At 49.2% G+C, this 20,365-nt stretch overlaps 2 protein-coding genes across 3 annotated transcripts in view; one reads left to right on the top strand and one right to left on the bottom strand.

Moving 5' to 3' along the window:
- The first annotated feature begins 1,652 nt into the window (after nucleotides 1-1,652).
- On the top strand, nucleotides 1,653-8,478 carry SNAPC5 (small nuclear RNA activating complex polypeptide 5). The gene is made up of 3 exons (XM_066636608.1): nucleotides 1,653-1,791; nucleotides 5,103-5,192; nucleotides 6,819-8,478. The coding sequence occupies exons 1-3, from the start codon at nucleotides 1,702-1,704 to the stop codon at nucleotides 6,909-6,911; spliced, it is 273 nt and encodes a 90-aa protein (XP_066492705.1). The 5' UTR covers nucleotides 1,653-1,701; the 3' UTR covers nucleotides 6,912-8,478.
- Nucleotides 8,411-20,365, bottom strand: part of MAP2K1 (mitogen-activated protein kinase kinase 1) — a 28,916-nt gene continuing 16,961 nt past the window's right edge. For both annotated transcript variants that reach the window (XM_066636606.1, XM_066636607.1), the window contains exons 6-11: nucleotides 14,956-15,080; nucleotides 14,071-14,278; nucleotides 12,554-12,618; nucleotides 10,891-10,952; nucleotides 10,155-10,200; nucleotides 8,411-9,496 (exon numbers count right to left, since the gene is read on the bottom strand). In XM_066636606.1, the coding sequence (XP_066492703.1) occupies nucleotides 9,383-9,496; nucleotides 10,155-10,200; nucleotides 10,891-10,952; nucleotides 12,554-12,618; nucleotides 14,071-14,278; nucleotides 14,956-15,080 (620 nt within the window). In that variant the 3' untranslated portion in view covers nucleotides 8,411-9,382. The remainder of the gene's footprint in view (nucleotides 9,497-10,154; nucleotides 10,201-10,890; nucleotides 10,953-12,553; nucleotides 12,619-14,070; nucleotides 14,279-14,955; nucleotides 15,081-20,365) is intronic.

Here is a 20,365-nt window from a genome sequence, read left to right as displayed (position 1 = left end):
AATCGTGGAGGCCTTCACAGGGTATGGGAACAAATGCGTGGGGCCTGATGGTGGTTGCTTTGGTGCTGGGAAGTTGGATAGGATTGGGCCCTTTGTATGTTGCACATCTAAATACAAAGGGCAACATTGCAAATGACAAGGACAGTGGAACCACCAGAAGCAAATGTCTTGTGTAAAATGGTGTGACCTTCCCCCTGCAAAACAAATCCATTCTCTATGCTGCCTACTGTGCGTAACATGATTTAAACATAGCTTGGCATCTAAAAATGGCCTTTCTGCTTTTGCCTGGTGCCCTGAAGCTTCTGCCCTGGAAGTGGGATCTTGCAGTTTCTGCCCTGTGGCATAACTGCTCTGGAGGTGGGGCACTCGCCTTCCAGAGATGCCTCCCACCCAAACCCTGCAATGTAAGAATCTACTCATTGCTGCCCCAAAGGTGGAAGGAAGAACCTTTTGGTCCATTTGGTGGCTGCGATAAAAGGACATCTGCAAGAGGGAGCTGAAGGCCTTAGGAGTGGACCTCAACAGGTGGGAAACCTTGGCCTCTGAGTGGCCCACTTGGAGGCAGGCCGTGCAGCATAGCTTCTCCCAGTTTGAAGAGGCACTTGGCCAACAGACTGAGGCAAAGAAGGAAGGCCCATAGCCAGGGAGACAGACCAGGGACAGATTGCACTTGCTCCCAGTGAGGTAGGGATTGTTGCTCCCGAATTGGCCTTTTCAGCCACACTAGACGCTGTTCCAGAACCACCTTTCAAAGTGCGATACCAGAGTCTTTTGAGACTGAAGGTTGCCAACACAATGAGGGGGTGCAAAGCACTAAGTTTTGCAGGTGCCTCTGGGGGGCCAAAATGAAAGGGGGGACTTCTCTGGCATTCACCTTTCTGCTCCCCTGCCCTGAGCAGCTTGGAACTACCCTGGGTGTAGCATAAGGGCCTGTCAGTGGCTCTTCCAGTGTGATGCTCTTGACTTCAGGCAAGAGCTACATCTTCTCAGTTGAGTTTTCGGGTGAGAACAAAGTTTTGTTTCTGGCCACCATTTGCTTGACGATGTCACTTCCTGTCTAATGATGTCTGTCTTGGCATGAGTTGCTCGATGACTTCACTTTCTTGCAGCCATCTGTTTGATGACGTCACTCCCTGCTGGATGGCGTCCCTCCCGTCCTCCAGAAGGCTCCACGACTGACATCCCTGCTCTGAGTGGATGCGGGGCCGCTTCAGGTCTTGCGCGGGCAGGAAGGGGCCCCTGAGCGTCTCTGGAGCGCGCCAGGCCCCTGCCCCGAGAGGAGTGCAGGGCCCCCGAGCAGGGCGGCGTAGCTGGAGGGGGGGCGGACAAGCGGTCCCTGCCTAAGAGCAATTCCCAGCCGTACCGCTCCGTTTTGCTCCCCCGCCGGGAATGGCTCCGAAGGGAGGGGCCGCTTGCCCGCCCCGCTGAGCCTCCCCGCCAGCCTGAGCGCCCCGCCCCCTCCAGCTACGCCGCCGGGGAGGAGTCGCGGCCTCCCAGCCTCGGGCTTACCCGACCCGCGGGACAAAATGGGCGTGTCCCTCCGTCGCCTGGGAAACCCCGAAGGCCCGCCTTCTGCCGGAGGTCGCGTCCCACTTCCGGCGAGAAGCACCGCCCCGCGCAGAGTGCGGGGCTGGGCGCGGGCCGTGACGTCATCACTGTGCGCGCGGCCCGCGGAGGAGGCGGGGCGGGTGGGCGAGCAGGATGCTGAGCCGCCTGCAGGAGCTGCGCAAGGAAGAGGAGACGCTGCTGCGGGTCAAGGCAGCGCTGCACGACCAGCTCAACCGCCTCAAGGTCCGGGGGGCGGGAGGGGCGCCTGCCGCTGCCGCGTTCACACGTGCTCCCGGCCTGGGACGCGTGTCGGCCACCGCCCGGCCTCGCGCCGCCCCTTCACCCTGGGGAGCAGGGCGGCAGTGGAGCCTCCGTGGCCAGGGGCAGTCTACCTCTCGGCCCCTGAGGGCAGCAGGGTCGCGTGACTTCATGCGACGTGTTCACCCTGATGGTCTTCCTGAGGCGACGACCAGTCAGGTGCATGGAGCCTCCATGGCCAGGGGCAGTCTACTTCTCGGCCCCTGAGGGCAGCACGGACTGCCAGAGGAGCAGCAGGGTCGCGTGACGTCATGTGACAGGTTCACCCTGGTGGTCCTCATGAGGTGCCCGAGGTCAGGTGCCTGGAGCCTCCATGGCCAGGGGCAGTCTACCTCTCAGTCCCTGATGTCAGCAGATGCTACCAGAGGGAGCATCAGGAAACCCCGTCCTGTGACAGCCTGTGAGGGCGTCTTCCTGGTGTGATGAGCACCTGACGCTGCCTAGTGTCAGGTGCCTGGAGCCTCCGGGGGAGGGGCAGAGGGACCCACATGCCCTGCTCACGGTCTTCGCAGAGATGCCCTTGGCCGGAGTGGGAAACGGGTTCCCGCTGGCTCTGGCTGACCCCCTTTGGACTCTGGTGCTGGGATAGCAGCTGTAGGGCAGTGGTCTGCAACCTTTTTTGTCCCAACCCCACCCAAAAAACCAAGTAAATAATGAGACTGGGGACCCACTGCTGATCCCACCCCCTCTTGGGACCCCCACCTTCCCCATTTTTGTCTTCACAACAACCCTGCAGCAACCAGAGTAGGGCTGGCCCTAGGAGCTGCAGGGCAAGAGGCTGTGCAGAATTGCATCAAGAGCTCTGTTTGGACAAGGTAGGACTGTTACTGGATTGGATCCAAGCTCTCTTGCACTGGCCCTGAAGGTTGCCGTGACCCCCAGAATGAGGCTTTGCAACCCACTGGAGTCCCAATCCACAGGTTGAAGAACCTGCTGTAGGGAATCTGCACCTCTCAATATCAGCTGCTCTCACAGTCATGCCCCCCTTTGCACTTTCCTGGTTGACAGCTGCAGTGTCAGGTGTGCAGCCTGATCCAGCAGGGCTCTGCCTCCTGGGCCTTTAGCCAAAGCTCAGTGGGTGCTCCATTCCCAGAAGCACTGAACTTACTCCTTGATGTCAGTTCTTGGGGGAGCAGCAGCAGCTGAGTACCACTTGGCCCCTGAAGAAAGTGGGGTGATGGATTAGATATACCCACTTTGGTCTGGTCCAGCAGGGCTACTCAGGCAGTTTTCTTCCCAGCTCTTCTGCAGGACCCAACCCAGTCTGATACTATATGTGATAGTTGTTTGCATGAAGGTATGCAGATATATGCCAAAAGGAATCAAGTGTCATTGCCACCCCCCCCCTTTCCTCAGTTCTTGACTGGAGGCTTTTTGTTTCCTAGATTCATGTAATAGTAAATCTGCTTTTGCCCAGCTGTAGTCCATTAATGCATTGCTGTGTGCACTTACTGCCTTGTGTCACTGTTATTTCCATTTAACAGGTTGAGAAGGGAGGCACAAGTGTCTGATTTTTGCTTAGGCTGCCCAGGGTTTCTGCTTCCACTGGTCTAGGCCAGGACCAGTTGCCTTTCTTCTCCAGATAGCAAGATATATACTGTGTGTGTGTAAAAGATCTGTGCCCCTGTTTTATAATTCCATTGTGTGCCTCAAGGTGGTTTCTAAGACAACATTGACTTAATCTCAATATGAAGAGATGACTAAACTGGAATTGCATCATAAATATGTTTTAAAACACCGGTAATAACATGTATAGAATTACATTGTAATTATATAATATAATCCTGTATGATATCCTTAGACTGGGATAAAAATATAATTGCCCACTCCCCAAGAGGCCAGGTGCAAGGGAGTGGCAATAGGATGCAGGTACAGTATCTTGTTGTCTTGTGTACTCCCTGAGGCATCTGGTGGACCACTGTGAAATGTAGGAAGTTGGACTAGATGGGCCTTTGGCCTAATCCACTAGGGCTCTTCTTATGAGAGAGAGGGAACTTCAGTAGGGAGATGCTGTAAGTGGGGCAACTGTAAAACAATCTGCCCAACTTCAGAAAGTAGAGGAAACTTGAGCACAGCCTCCCCTAAAGATCTGAGCACCTGGGGAGATTCACAGCCTTCTCACCACTGGCCCCATAGTCTCTGAGAGAAAACTATTTTGGGGCATTCTGAAATAGGCGTTTCCCCTGACCATTATTTGTGCAACTCTTCCTTCCTCCGGTGGAGCTTGTACCCACAAAAGGGCCTGGATAGTTTTGCACCAAACTTGTCGTTTGCAACCTCCGTATAAATGCTACAAGGCTTCACAAGTATTAGCACAGCTGTCAGCAGGGTGCTAAGACTGTGGCATGAAGAGGAGAAGAGTGAGCCAGACACACACACACCAAAAAGGGCGGCATTATAAATAGATGGCCGTGGAATGCGCTTTCCGGAAGGGATTAAAGCTTAAGCTTGCTGGCATGTGCAGGCTGTGTGGTGCTATTCGGAAGCTGACTTGCCACTTTTTGGGCACCTCCAGGCAGTGCTGGAAGTGGGCCTTGTAAGCATGGACTTTGTGATCTGGTGCAGAACCAAGTTTGTTTTTTTAGACTCATTTTTCGGTTAAAGTACAAAGCTGACCAAAGCATTTGAGTTCCAACCTTTGTTAGCCACAAGCTTACAACTGTCTGGGCAATGCATGGTGTCCTCTTTCCAGTTAATTCCAGTAAGGCTTGCAGAGACAAAACTCCCCTTGGGTTTTTCCCTAATGGGTTTTTCCTAGAATGGGACTGAGTATATTCTGTTTTTCAAGCTACCTGGGTTCCTCCTTGCCCCCCCCCCCCGTCCAGGCTCCATTGTCTCTCCTCTAACAGTGATTCATTTGTTCTGTTCATCACCTGTCCAAGAAGGAGACAGCAATTAACTGCAAAGAGGTGACATAACTGGAAAATATTACTACCTGTGCCGATGCTGACAAGATCTTAGACCCTCTCTCTAAAGTGATCGAATGATTCAGGGAGAGCTGCATCGTTTGTCACAGTGTGAACATCCAGAACTTGTCCTTTTGGGGCACTGAATTCTGGCTATTGACTTGCCATACACAAATGTTTCCTGATTCTGGCTGCCTCGTGGGGAAAAGGGGAGACTGACTTGGGAATTCATGGGATGCATGGGGGGAAAAGGACACAAAGTGTGACCAGAATTGAGAGCAGAATGCGGAGTGTTTATTTTAGTGACTGACTCTTGCAAAACATTTATAGGTGGAAGAGTTGGCCCTCCAGTCCATGATCAGCGCCAGGGAAGGAACTGTGTCAGTATCTTCGGCGGCTGTAACGGAGGAGAGTCCAAATGTAAGGTCCATCTGTTTTCTGTTGTCAGGAAGGCTGCTTTCATGTGTTGGTTCAAAAAGAGGCCACCTTTCTCTGCTCTAGTGCTGAGGAAGATGTTCAGGATCTCTTCTGCTAGCAAATCCCTTTCATAACGCTTACTTCCTCCAGCACAAGAGAGTCCCTCTAATGTTACAGTGCAGTTGAGTCCATGGAATATCCTGGAAGGAACTGCTGCTGTTAGCCTTATTGGTGCTACCTGGCAGTGCAGGTGCTTTTTATCAGTACCTGGATGGGGAACCACCAGAAGCCCCAGTTAACTTGTCTCAAGCATTCCAAATAAGAGCTGATAAGAGAGCTTGAATGTCATTGTCAGAAACTGAATGGCCAACTATGGGGGCTGAGTTCAGATCCAGCCAGGCTGTTCTGTGATTCTGTTGAGGATGTCTGCACAAGTGTGCACGTTCTGTAGGTGGGAGGCCCTGCAAACGCAACAGGCCCTGATGGTACTGAAAGACCACCCTTGTCATAAGTTCAGGATAGATTTAACCAGGGGTGCTCAATATGTCGATCGTGGTCGATCGCAAGGCACAATGAGTCGATCGCAGGCTTCTCTCCCATCCACACATCCCTGGGAGTGAGCCCCGTTGACTCTACTGGGGGTGACTGGTGAGTAGACCTGGAGAGGAGCTGCTGGCAGGCTTCTCTCCCGTCCACGCATCCCTGGGAGTGAGCCCCGTTGACTCTACTGGGGCTGACTTATCTTTCCCCTGTTTTTACACTGGTATGTATGGAGATCTGCCCCCCCCCAACTTCCATCTGTTGGTTCTGTGTGCAAGGGGTTTTGCACTGGTCTTGCTGTGATGTCTATATAGAGATCTTCCCTCCCCCACACCTTTCCCCTGTTTTTGCACTGGTCTGTATAGAGATCTGCTCCCCCCCCCACTTGTATTGGAATCGAGGTAGATGTGGTGTCAGCAGTGGCCCCTTTAAGGGTAAGGCATGGGCATCCAGCAGAGTGTGCTGCACAGCTGCAGCCACTTGAAGGCAATAGGGCCCTCAGGGATATAAGAGCACCTGAGGCAGGAAGGGCTCCACTTATTTATGTGAGTCAGCCTTTTCCTACATGAAGATCATTAAGTCCAAGTACCGGTCCACCATGACTAATGAACATTTGGAAGTGTGCTTGAGGCTGGCTGTCAGCAGCTACTGTCCAGACTATGCATCCTTGGCTGATTCACTTCAGTGCAAGTCATCAAAGTAAACTCAAGTAATTACAAAAAATGTTTAAAGATAATTATGTTGTGTTGTGCAATATTGGCTCATGCGGTTATGCAAGGTACATCAACATACATTGTACACATAAATGTTATATGTTATGATGGCGCGAACATTGTAAAAAAACTCTGGTAGATCTCCAGGCCTTGCTGGGTTTCAAAGTAGCTCTCCAGCCAAAAAAGTGTGAGCACCCCTGATTTAGACTCTGTTTTTTGCTGCAGTAGATTAACCCATTTCTGCCCGGTCCACAGGTGTACACATTTCTGTTGGGCAGAAATTAACAGAGCTGCTGACTTCCAGAGCGATATCTCGTTAGTTTCTTATTATGAAAACAACCAATTTTAACATTGTTTTTACTGAACTCTTGGACAGATGGACAATGAAGCAGCTATCAATCAAACAAAGCTGCAGCTACAAATGCCTGTCAGTGAGGAAGAGGAGGAAGAAGAGGAATCGGATTCCTAAAGCAGAGCACACAGAAGCCCGACTGCCTTTCTCCCCTAGACTCAGGAACTCCCCATCCACCTAGTTCACCAGACTTTGCTTGGTGCTACAGAAACCAGACTACGCTCACGGATCCTACTCAGCTTCCTGAAGGCTTCCAGCAGTGGTGAAAAACTGTGGGTGTGAGTGAGGGTGCTGGGAGGATGCAAAAAGTTGGTGCATAACTATGTAGCATGATTCTTTTTAAGCAACTACAAAAAAACTATATATGAGCCAAGTAGCATTTGGGAGAAGCAACTTGCAACTCCCAAAGCAATAACCTGCCCATGAAGGCATATTCTACTACTAGTGAAAATGGTTGGAAAATCACTGGTTGTAAGCTGATGATCCTTGTGAACCTCATCAGGCTACACTGTGCAAAATCTAAAAAGAAAATGAGTTTTGGGTGCTGTGGCACTAATACAACAGCTCTTGTTTCTGTATAGGACATCTAAATTTGAACCATCTTTTGCTTGTAGTATGAAACCTTGAACATTTTATAGATTATCTACAAGTATCAAGGGGAAACCATCTGAATTTTTTCTCCCTGCAAGAAGGGGCAAATAGAACATTGGTCCTGACAGCAAATCAGAGATGGACCTTGCGTTTATCTCTCCAACTTGGCTGAATATGAAATTTAAGAGGAGACTTTTGACCTTCCAAAAATTAGGGGTTTCTTGCTGTGAATGTGGGTGCCAAACTATGGGCTGTAATGAAGGAACTAGCACAAGCTTAGTTGGAGAGAACCTCTTGCACTCTTCTGGGGAGTGTCTGGGCATTCTACCCTATATACCCCTTATTTGGACGTTGTCCTGCTGCAAACGAGTCACATGGTAGGGATCAGGGTACATGCCTCTAGCATGCTAAAGGAAGACCTCTCCTGCTCAGCCCTTCCTTGCTCTGTTCTCTCAACAAGGAGGAAAGTGCTATTCCTTCCCACATCCCTTTGCAACATTCCTGTTTCCTCTGGCTGAAGGGAGCATGTCTGTTATGGCCCTGGCTGTTCTTCTTCTGCATCCTCACTGGTTTTCCTTACTCTTCCCACCTGCCAGCAAAAGTAAGAATTGTGTTTAGGGCCAGAGAGGGCCTGTCACCCTAAGAAAGCAGCTTGAACCCTGTGGCTCTCCGAAGTATGAAACATGAGTTGTGGAGGCTCAGAGTTGCCACGTTCCAGGTTGCATACAGCAAAACCCCTGCTCAGGCATGAGTTGAGCCCATATGGAGGAAGATGGGACTGATCCTCACCTAGATGTATGGGAGCCTGAAGAGCAGCATCATTTTATCTGTGGCTGACCTGAGGTGAGGGCAGCACATGCCTCCAACTAAGTCCATTGAGCTGAGGAGGGAGGGTGGAGGAGTGGAGGCAGACTCTGGTAGCCGGAAGGCCTTAGATCTTTTTTGGCACCAACCAGCCAACAGCATTGGCTCACATTTGGGGGGGGGGGTGTATGTGTGTTTTTAAATAAATTCATTCCCTGATGTAACAGCATAATATATTTATTAGTGTAAGATGAAATTGCTCAACATCTGAAAGAATAAAATGGTTTTCAAACACAACAGATGCCTGGTTTTGTCATGTCAAACTTCAGCTGATCTAGAAAGGAAGCGATCCTGGTGCATTTTTGGAAAAAAAACAACCACTTGATTCTGTATGAGGAGAGCTCTCCCACTCCCCATTCTCAAAGTAGCAAATTAACTAGAAGGGAAGGGAGATGGACCACTGCTAAGCTATCCCAAAGCAATCAACAGTGCATTTAAAAATAAATAGGAAACATGTCAACAGATTTCTGAATGTTGATGGAGTGGGGTGGGAGAGAATTGGGCAGTGCAGGAAGGGGACTTGGCTCTCATTTTCCAGGTGTTGTACAATCCAAAAGAGCAAAATTGCTCTGAGTTTTGCAGCAGCAAATCCATGCCTGATTGAGGCTTGTTCAGGGTGTCCCTAACTGTTTGTTTTCCCCAGGAGGCTGGCTAAGCAAGAGTTGAAAGCACCACCAAGTTACAAAAGTCAGAGGGTCAAAAACAACCTAGCAGGGACAGGAAGGCAGTAGCTCCAGCAGAATTCCCCAAGGTGGAAGGAGATCCAACATTCACTCTGAATCGGCAGGTCACTAACTTAAAGCATCACATTTTTGGTCAGTTAACAAGTAATCAAAACACAACAGCTGTTAATTTTAGAACCACAAAAAGAAAAAAAAGGTTGACATGGAAAAAATTTTTGGCACATGCTAAAGAGAAAAATTCTTCAGACGGGGAGGAGGGAAATACACATTTCTCCATAAACAGAAGCTGTGAGGAAATGAGACCAAAATAGCATTGCCTTCACGAGTGGGGACAGGAGGTTCTTTGGGGCTGAATCCACCAAGTGCCACTCCAGTTCACTTCCAGGGTCTTGGGTGGGGTTCCGAAATGAGCCTCACTTTTGTAGAGCAGCTGCACTTGGGAACTCCTACTCACACTCCTCCAGCATGGGTCGGGGTGCTGGGCTGGTTCAGGCCGATGGTCGAACACAACCAACCTGCGAAATCCACTTCCTCAGCCTCTGATCTCTTAATGAATGTGTGCACCTGCAGGAAGGAAAATGGAAAATCATTACTGCTTTCCCATCACTGTGGGCCTCATGGTGATCCACAATACCACCATTTATAGGTGCAATGATGAAATTTTATAGGGTACCCAGTCATGGTATTATGTAGCTCCCAGCTCCACTTCCTAAAAGGGGGTGGCAGCAAAGGGGGGGGTACCAGAGGGCAGGTGGTGCTCTTCCCCATTCACCAAGCATTCCTGCTTGCTCTGAACTGATGATAGCAATAGCTCCCAGCCTTTACACTCCACAGGGAAAGGGGGGGGGGCAGTGATCAGCAGAATTCTCTACCTAGGCATATGGCTGGTATTGCTGCTTCCCAGGACAACAGGAGCAGGAACCATTGTGGGGAGCTCCAAGGCAAGAAAAGGGAATTAAGAAATTATGCAGGGACTGCCCAGGGGACCAGCCAAAGTTTACTTCTAAACATCTTATCCTGCCCCTTGACTTTGCAGTCTCCAAGGCAGTATAATCCCCCTGCCACATGTTCAGGCCTGGTGGTCCTCTTTATCACAACCTTGTTTGAGCCAACTTCAGATTTCACTTGATGGTTTCCAATAAGCTAGAGAGTGGGAGGTGGCGAGAGGGATCCCCAAAAGCCTCAGCATGCTTGCAAGTTACAGAAAGGCGCTTCCACTCACCATGAGCTGCTTGAGGTCTGCCCTCTCTGCTGGGTTCTTGATCAAGCTGAGTAAAGAAGAGAGAGCACCAAGTGCTTTGTTGCTATTTCAATTCTCTCAAAGGGTGTCACAAAAGTTACAGGAGAACGAGGGGCAAAGGCAGCACACGGCCACGGCCCGTTGCAGCTCCCCAAGGCCTGCCTTCCCCCAACAGTGCAGCTCCTGCAGCAATTCATGCTTGTTTCCAATGGAGCTTGTGCAGGAGAACTTCCCAATAGTTCTGACCCAGGGCACAATGCAGGGGGAAGCAGGAGGCCCTTGGAAATTTTCATGGTTGACAACCTTCAGTCTCGAAAGACTATGGTATAAGCCTACAGCCCCCGGTATTCCCAGGCGGTCTCCCATCCAAGTACTAACCAGGCCTGACCCTGCTTAGCTTCCAAGATCAGACAAGATCAGGCATCTCATGTCATGCAGGAAAGTGTCTTGACCCTCCCCATCTGAAAACGCTTTTCAGGATCTTAGGGACGCTTAAAAAACACCCTGCAAACCCCAAGTGCATTCAAAAGCCCTTTATGAAGACAAAAGCAAAACATCATCTGAACATGTTTTTCTACTTTATCCTACTTTTCCACAAATAATGTAAAAATTAGTGTAAAATAACAAAGCAATAGCCAACCGCCATCAGGGTCTGCCACTTGCCTAGAGCCAGGGAGAGTGACAGTGTGCATAATCAACAATGAGGAACTGGACTCACCATTTGTTCACAAAGTCCTGGAATTCTGGACTGAAGACTCCACTGGGAAGCTTTGGTGGGGGCTGAAAGACAAGGCAAATGGGACAGTGGCACAACCACTGATCTCAGGAGGCTTCCAATATTTGCTGTTCAGGTTAGGCACACAAATGCACAAGCGCAGTGCAAGTCAGGGTGGGCTTTCTGTGGCACACTGTGGCTGTTTTTGGTAGAGGGCACCTACATTCACACAGGCTCTGGCTGCTGAGCTGTTTTGTTCTAAACTTTGCTTGCTTTGCATTCCAAAGCATTTCCCAAGGTTGCTCTTCCTTGACAATGAACGGGACGATCCCTCCAAGAGTGGAAAGGGATGGAAAGGAAAACCAGCCCACCTGCCCAAAGAAGAACCTTCCCATATTCAACAGGTACATTCAGGCCACAGAACTAACTGCAAGCAGATAGCGGGATTCAACCAGGAGTATCACGCATGCGCATCGGGCAGGATGAGGCCTTTGTGGGAAGCCCAGGTTGTTGCCAGTTCCCCACATGTATCTCTACTCCTTGCATCACCTTCACGAGTAGACCCACTGTCATTACCGTCTGTGGAATTACTATGTGCTCACTGCCGAGACTTTAAATATTTTCCAGTCAACCAGCATTTTGAGACTGGAAGTATAGATGTACTGTTGCCATGACAACTGTTTTTGGCACACATGCTGCAGATGCCAAAGATTGCTGGAGTCAGGTGCTAAACACTGGCTCAGGTGGGTGGGGGCACAGTCAATTACCTCTACTGCACCCCAGGGGCCATATGCTGGGATGACTTCCATATGCAAGTGCAGATCAACTCTGTAACGGCCAGAGGTCAGAGATGTAAACACAAACCTCTCCAAAGGTATCTGATCCAAAGCAACCAACTCGTGCCCCTGTTTCACAAGGGGGGGACATGGAGGCTGAGATCAGCAATTGGCACAAGGCCAGCCAGGGCAGAGGAGTGGGGTTTTTCCTTGCCATTGTTCAAATCTTGGGAGTCAGAAATCCTTGGCAATCTTCCGCAAATCACCCAGAGGCCTATCCATTGATGGCAACCTGCCTTCTGCTTACACCCAGCCTATGGACTGATCTCTAAACCACAACACTGGAGAAAGAGAGTGTGTGCTCTGTTGCAATTCCCCTGGGCAGAATGAGAGTTCCAGGAGCACTGGGTCAGAACTATGCGTGGTCCAAAGTGGATCTCTAAGAGCTGGGAATGTCCCAACTTCCTTCCAGTGGAGAGTGGGAGGCTACCATCACCGGACAAGAAAGATCAGGTTAGCCAGACTTCTGGAGCCCTTACACCTAGTTGAACCAACTGGACTTGAATTGGACAATTTTGGACTGGAAATAATTCTCCAGAAGGCCAGAGTGTCTGGGAGAGGGGCTCAACTGGGCTGGGGTCATCAGGATATTAAAAGAGGATTTGAATGGGACACACTTCTCTGATTTGGCACAGCTTTTTTGCCCCTATCCTTGACTATCAACAGGATGCAGCAAATTACTTTTGCACACTTAACTCCTGAAGGACCCTGCCCAGGGGCCAGGTAATATCTGAATCCAGTTTTTATTCCCCATGAAGGTTAAGCTTTCTGTCTGCAAAGTTCACAGACGCCATAGTGCAAAACACAAGGAAAGAAGCCAGCTCACGTACCTCGTTGACGATGTAGTCTAGGAGCTCAAAGATGGCCATTGGTGGTCTGCTGTCTGAGCCATAGGCTGAAAGGTCACAGGAGAGGCAGGACATTAACAAGACAGCTCACTACTGCTTGTAATGCCCAGTGGCATTGTTACGGGGGTGCAGGGATGCAGGCCGCACTGGGTGATGCGCACAGGGGGTGACACCACTTTTAAAATCTTATATTTCTGAACAATACCATAATGTTGTATATCATTCAATGTATAACTTCATGCAGAATGCAATGAAAGAAACCACATTGAAATATTTCTATTCTATCAAAAGATGTAGCCAAAAAACCAGTGGGGGTGGAGTGATGGCACATCACCTTGCCCACTGGCCGGGACATTGCCCCGCCCGCTGCATGGGAGAAGGTCCATCATGGGGATGACGCACTGTCCTCTTGCACCGGGTGACACAAACCCCTAGTGACGCCATCAGTAACGCCTCAGTAAGTCTTATCAGCCCCATCTCTTAATGGTGGTTCCAAAGCACTTGCATTCAGTTCAGTGGGCAATTGCTTAAGAGATGTTTATGACACAATCACTGAAGTTTTGCAATTAGTTACAAAACAATGGAATGCAAAGCAAGGCAAAATGGTGAGTAAAACATTGTCATCTCAGCATGAAGTGCTTGTGAAAAAGGAAGTGGTCAGGAAAGAGGTTCTCTCAATATTCAGCAAAACACTTCTGCAGAAGCAGCTGGGAATTAAAAAAAAATGACATCCAACAATGTCATGCAAAATTCACCCTGGCTGTTCCAGAAGTGATTGGACACGAGCCCGGTTCTCGCCCTAGGAGATCTCATTGAGGGGGCCTTAGCCATGCTTTGAGAATGGGAACCCTGCATGCATGAACCAAGGAATATGGCTGAAGGCAGGTTGGGAGTTCTGATCAGTCTGAGAGACTCCAGGCATAAGCAAGCCTGAGGCCTGGAATGCAGCTCTCGGGGCGGGGCGGGGGGCTTGTGCAGTTTTTTTTTGTTTTTTTTGGCTACCAGATTAGGGAGATTCATTATGGTAAAATTTCTGCTGAACCATTCAGAAGAACACGTTTTCCCAAAGGTGCTCTCAAGTCTTGTTCAGACAGGTGGCTACCATTTAAAATCCTATTCTGATCTAAGAGGAGTGCAGAATCTTCTCTAAAAGGGTGTGTACATAACATGGTCCTCATGGGGGTGGATGAACAATGTGGAAGATCACGACTGAAAGCAGAATCTTAGGTAGAAAGCGAGCCAGCCAGGTTATAAGCAACCCCACTTCTTTCTGCTGATGATATGCTGTCATAATTATACATGCTTTGTTGCTTACAACCTAGGTTTTTCTGTACAGCTATACCAGAGATTCTGCTACTTTTCCATTCTGGACAATAAAGCGTTCGGTTAAACTAAAAAGCTTGCATACGCCAAGGCAGGTTAGTTTAAGAAAAGACATCTTACCGCCCGGGCATTTCCAACCCCAGCCCAGAAATTGCACAGCCCCTGGGTTATCTTACCGCTCATTGGCCGACCAGGTGTTCTTTGCCGGGGTGACGTCTCAGAGATGGGAGAGTCACCCCCTATGGGGCACCCAAACATGAGTTCCAGCTCCTTCGAATCTGGCGGGGGGATTGGGTATCTGCCAATAGCCATTTCTACCAGCGACAGCCCCATGCTCCAGATGTCCGACTGTACTGAATAGTGAGTCCCTTGCAGTCTTTCCGGCTAAGTGCATGAAATCACAAACCAAACCAAAACGTGCGTCTAAAAACAGAGGCAGTGGAACACTGTACTGTAACATGAAAAGGAAACTCCTGTTCAGCCATAACACGGGGAGAGTGAGGACCAGTGGTGCAGCTAGAGGGGGTGCCAAGCACTAAGTTTTGGAGGTGCCTGAACACACTGTACAAGTGGTCCCTCCTCTTCCCCTTTGGAGCCATTCCTTGGCGTTGGGAGCAAAATGGAGGCAGAACACCTGGCTCTGAAGAGGAGGGGGAAAGGACCATTTGCATGGCGCGTTCACGTGCCTGCAGAACTTAGTGCTTGGCACCCCCTCTAGCTACGCCACTAGTGAGGACAATTCCACTTGTCCAGTTCAGCTTTCATAATTCCGGTTTCCATCCCTTCTTTGCAGGAGAACAGACAGGAGTATGCAAGTATAGAGGGCCTTTTCGGTGGGGGCAATCCACACACAGATAGTCATGGACACACACATGTTATTTTGTTGCACCTGTACACAGCAAAACACACAAGTGTGAAGCTGCCACTCATGAAAGAATCAGCACAAAGATGCACTCACATAGAAATACTTCATGGAACTGGTCTTTGTATAGGCATTTTGTCATGTGCAAACTACACTAACAAAAGGGTATAAATCCAGGGGTTTATTTTGTGGTACTTACAGACATGTAGGACCTGGTACCCACAAAGGAGTTTGCCATTGAATCTATCAGTTGTCCACTGACACCGAAGTCACAAAGCTTGATCTCCCCTCTAGAGTTTACCAAAATGTTGGATGGTTTAACATCTAGGAAAAGCAATGAATCAGTAAATATCTCTCTATAGGTTAGGTAGTATTTTAGGCATTCCTGCTCTGCTTTTCCATCTTTGATGCTCACTATGAAGAATGAGAAAAAAAAAAATTCTCATACTATGAAGTTACAAAAAATACTCTTTCCATTTTAATGTACGAACTGAGGCTTCTGTAGCCAGAATTGTCATCAGGAAAGAAATGCATTTTGGGGTTCCCAGGCCACAATCCAAAAAAATCTGAATAATTCCCAACATTTTGCCCCAACCGTGTGTGGCTTTCTCAGGAGAACATCTGACTATGCTATCCCAACATATTATGTTCTGAGTTTTGGGATAGGGTAGTCTGATCTTCCCTTGAGAAAGCCACAACATTTGGGGCAAAATGTTGGGAATTATTCAGGTATTTTTGGATTGTGGTCTGGAAACCCCAAAAAGCATTTCTTTCTTGATCCTTCTGTTTTGTTTGCTCTCCTTTTCTCTTTCAAGTTCATTCCATGGGACAAACACCATGACTCAGGGCCTCAGAGGAATTTTATCAGGGGGTACAAAGTTTCTTTTGGGTTCCCTCCCAAGGGGAGGAGGGGTAGAGGGTGGTGACAGGGATTGGCAGGGAGGGGGCAAAACAAGGCAGGGGATGGTGATAACAGCCAGAAAAGCCTTGGGAGCCCAGGTCTACCAGGCCTCCTGATCCAGAGCCCAGGTCTACCCACCTGTGCAGCATCAGTAGCTAGATATAGTAATACAGAACACACTCTTAAGTCTCTCTAAAATCTTTTAAATCTAGAAAATCATTGCAGAAAATGAGCATCATTGTATTTAGGCTTAACTAGAATGGAAACTGTCCTGTTTGGACCAACATGTACTTCTGCAGCTGTAGTCCTGCAGATGCGTCCCTGAGCTCCTACACATTCCTCCATGGTAAGTGGATCCACAAGCCCAACAGCTACTGTAGTAGGCCAATTTCCTCCCAGATTTGACACTGTGTAAAGGAGTGTCATGTACGCACTCTTCAGCCTGGTGCTTTTGCTTTGCAGCAGCCCCCAGCATCCCATGTGGGAAGCAGGTCTGTGTGAGAATGGAAAAGGTAAGTTCCCAGGAAATTTTTTGGCACCCTCCTTTAGCTCCTAGGCCCCCTTTTTGATCCTGGGCCTGAGTACAAATTACCCACTTTACCCCCCCCTCTCGTGGGCCCTGTTGTCACTGCAGAATATCCCTCACAACAACATTTTCATCTGGAAACCCCAGACAAAATAATTAGAAAGGTGTTCCAAGCTCACAGGCCTTGCCCAGATTTCTCCTTTCATAATTATATGAAACTGTTAGAAGCAATGAGCCCACTCCCCTCTTCCAAAGGAGCATCCATAACGAGGGCAAACAAAGCCTTTCCGGAGAGGACCAATTCAACACAGACAGTGAATGTTTGCCTCAAAGAAGTGATCACATTTACGGCCATTGATTCCTGGTACAATCAGCTGAAACTAGGTGGTCTGGAGAGACTCACCAAGAAATGTGTTCTGGAGACCAACCTGCTTTAGGCAAATGTGTGGAAAACGTGGTCGCTCTTGAAGTCCACCCTCAACTGGACCTCTTCAGTCGACTGAGATCCCCTGGAATTTTCCAGCGGGCCAGGTGGACGGAAGGTGCCCACCAAGTCTTTTAGGAATAACAAAAGTCAAGGTTCATTGGAGAAAAAGGGGACTTGATTGAACCAGCAATTGGATGCTTATATAGGCAGCCCTGCTTCCTCAACTGAAGGCCGCTAGTAACTAGGCAACTGAAAACTGCCTGTTTGCAATCGCTGGAGCACCAAGAGCACTTCTTTTCATCTCTGCTGCTGTAGGCGTAGGACGCCACTCTCTAGAACAGAGCACTTATCCAGTCATTAGCAATGCATTAAGCCTTATTAAGTAGGCAGCCTTGTCTGCAATCAATTCTCCCAGTAAGTTGGGGGGGAGGGGAAGAGCTTCGGAAAGTGGGGGGGCATTCAAGGAAGCGAGAGGAGCAGCCGCCTGCGATTTCCACTTTCGGATGCTGAGCAGGGAGAACAAGGAGTCTGCAGTCCCTTCCCTACCTCCACTTTTAAAATACAGAGAAACATCTGCCCAGGCAAGTGGTTCATCCTTTGCGGGGATGGGGGCCACTGCTCAGTGGCCTTTTCTTTGCATGCAGAAGCTCCCAGGTTCAACTCAAGGAAACCCCTCTCTGCCAGAGCCCTGCAGAGCCACAGGCAATGACAATCCTGGCCTGGATGGTCAGGCTCAGGAGAGGCGCATGCCTTACCCATCCACCCCCCACACTCCTGAGTCAGGACTCATAAATTAAAACAGGCTGCAGTCCAAGCATGTTCACTCAGCAGTTCACTCCACCAATATCAAGAGGACTTGATATCAAGAGGACTTGATATTGGACTTCAGGGTAAGAGGTGTACTGGGTGGGAGATTCAGCGTGAAATGCACCATTCTTTCTCCTTCAGAAATCTAAGATGTTGGGCCAGTTCCCTGATCCACCCACAAAATGCCTATTGCATTAAAAAATGTTCTATTGGGGGAGGCCCCAATTTTTTTTTTTCTGGTGCTGACACTGCCGTGTACAACAGGCCAGAAGACTCCAGGATATTGCTTTCAAACCAAGCTCCCCCCCCTACTTTTGTCCTTCTGGGGGAGAAGTGCAGAGCCCCACAGGAAGGACACCTTGTGAGGAATCCATCGAGCTCAGTGCGGGGTTTGCCGACTGGCAGGGGCTATCCATGGTCTCAGGCAAGAGTCTTTCCTAGCCCTGCCTAGAGATGCTGCCAGGGTCTGAACTTGCTGGGACCTTCCCCACCCCCTCCTGCAACTAAGCAAAGAGCATGAAAATGAAATGAACAGACACCCTTTCCCTGCTGCCTTCCATTTTCCTTCCCTACCTCTGCTGCAACTCTGAAAACAGTTTCTAGATCAAAAGCCCCTTGGGGCAGGTCGATCATCTCATCCTATGAAAAGTGCTGTGTGCAGATTTATGAATACTGCACCACAACTCGGGTGGGGCAATGGGGTAGGTGCCCAACAAGATACCAGGCCAGTTTGATCTGAAACCCTCTGAAACAGCAAGTTGGAAATCTTGGCCATCGCACCTCTGCCTGAACACCAGCCCTCCCCTCTTTGCATGCAATATTTAGCAACTGCCTCTCTGCTCTCCCCTTGGCCGGCTGTCATGACTTCCCTGTGTTTTATTGCTGCAGAGCAAGCCGGCTGAAAACCAAGGTAAGTGGCGTCAATTACATGAATACAGCCTGGCAGAGCTCGCCTTTCCCTTGCCAGCACCTAGACCCGAAATGCGACCCAGCGCATTCATGGTACTCAAGGAACCAGGATGTCCACCCCTCAGTCACACCTGTCTTTTGAGGATGAGAAAGTCAATGCATGCAACAACTTCACCATCTCGTTTTCATTTGTGTACCTGCTTGGAAAAGGCAAATCATATATTCGCTTCTGGGATAACAGCTGCCAAGATCAGGATCTGTGGATGTTCCACTGCACTTTAGTGTTCTGCATTCAGTTCCCAGCTGGTCCTGCTCAGTGGCCACCCTTAGGGGCACGTCTGACCCTTTTCCTGCTCAAACTTACATCATCATCTTTAGGAATGCGAATGGCAAAGCAGATTTGCCTAGCTTCACACAATTGTTGTTGTGTGAGAATTGTTACAAGACTGAGCATTTTCCATTAGCATCATAAGTGGGAGAAAACCATGGATGAGGGCAGGCCCAGAGCTCTGTGACAGAACCCAGCTTTTGCATCCAGATGGTCCCACATTCATTTCCAGCATCTCAGTTCGAAGGATTTGAGACAGCAAGGCTGGGGAAGGGCTCTCTCTCTCTCTCTCTGCCTGAGACCCTGGACAGCAGCTGCCCATTAGAGTAGATAGCTGGGAGCCAGATGAACCTGTGATCTGACTCAGGATAAAGCTACTAGACTTGTCTGAATGGCTTGGGGAGGCCTGGGCCCACTGCCATTTGGTACAAACTTTTATGTTTGGGGTAGTGTTTTCAGAGCTCGTAACTCAGCCACCACAACAAAGTGGTAACTGACACAAAGCCACATATTCCAGTTTTAGAATCTGGGTTCCTTTCGGGGCAGAATATACTGAGCGTCTCTTCTGTATAGTCCTTGGGAAGGGCAGGAAGAGGGAGAATAGTGCAACTGGAGAGTAAGAGAAATGCAGGCAAGCTGAGTGCACAGATGAAAGTGAAGCAAAACAAAGCAGCTGGTGGCCTCGCAGTCCGAATCAGCTGAAATCATCTCTGGGGGAACCGTTTGGAAGGTCTCACTCAGTCAAGCATATCTGTGCCACCTCTGTTGCCTTCCCCTCCTCGTCCCCCTGTGTACAGTTTTAGACTGTAAGCTCCATGGGGCAAAACTGGGCCTCTCTACCCTGTAAAGCACAGGGATAGTGTGATGTCGATCCTTAAGTAGACTAGTTCACAGCACCCAATTAACTGTTTCACATCAGATGAACGTTTCTTAGCTTCTTTATGCCACTCGTTTGAACTCTCTCCTCTCTCCACTCTTATTGAGCTGCAACGCCCAATAATGGCTGGCAGGGAAGATGCCTTTTAGAGACAACCTCTCAGGGGTTGCAAACTGTGCTCCAGGTTAGCCATGGAGGCACCACACTGTGATGCAAACCTGCACTGCCATTGCTTTACGAGGGGCAGCAGCAGCCCACGTTGGTGACCTGCCACAGGCGTCCAAACTTCACGCTGCGTTTGGAAGTGGAAATTGATTTTTAAAAAAATAAAATTGAATTTGAAACTGTCAGTGCTCTTTTTCTAATTAAAAAAAAGCTGGACATGAGCAAAGCCGTTTCTAAACAACAACGCCCCCCCTCACTTTCTCCTCTGACCCAGTGAACAGCATGACATGCACCTCAAACATCAGAATGTGTTTCATGGTTCTAATGAAAAGAGCAGCCCTGACGGGTCAGACATGAAGGGGCTGTCAGGCTTCCTGTGCCCAGCAGTGGTCAGCCAGGCCCCCCTCAGAAACTCACAAGCAAGCTTCATATTATACATTTATTGCACCCATCCTTTCTCCAAAGAGCTCAAGGTGGTGCCCATGGACATTCCTCCTATTTTATCTTCATATTACTCTTCTGAGGGCTCAATCCTAACCAACTTTCCAGCACCAAAGTAAGGGCAATGCAGGTACAAGGTAAGGTAGTCCTATGCATGTCTACTCAGAAATCCCATTAAAATCAATGGGGCTTTCTCCCAGGAAAGTATGCATAGACTTGCGGCCTGTA

The sequence above is a fragment of the Tiliqua scincoides genome, chromosome 8 (assembly GCF_035046505.1).
Source record: "Tiliqua scincoides isolate rTilSci1 chromosome 8, rTilSci1.hap2, whole genome shotgun sequence".
NCBI lineage: Eukaryota > Metazoa > Chordata > Lepidosauria > Squamata > Scincidae > Tiliqua > Tiliqua scincoides.
Note: the sequence above shows the minus strand (reverse complement) of the source record. Positions and strands in the feature narration are given on the sequence as shown.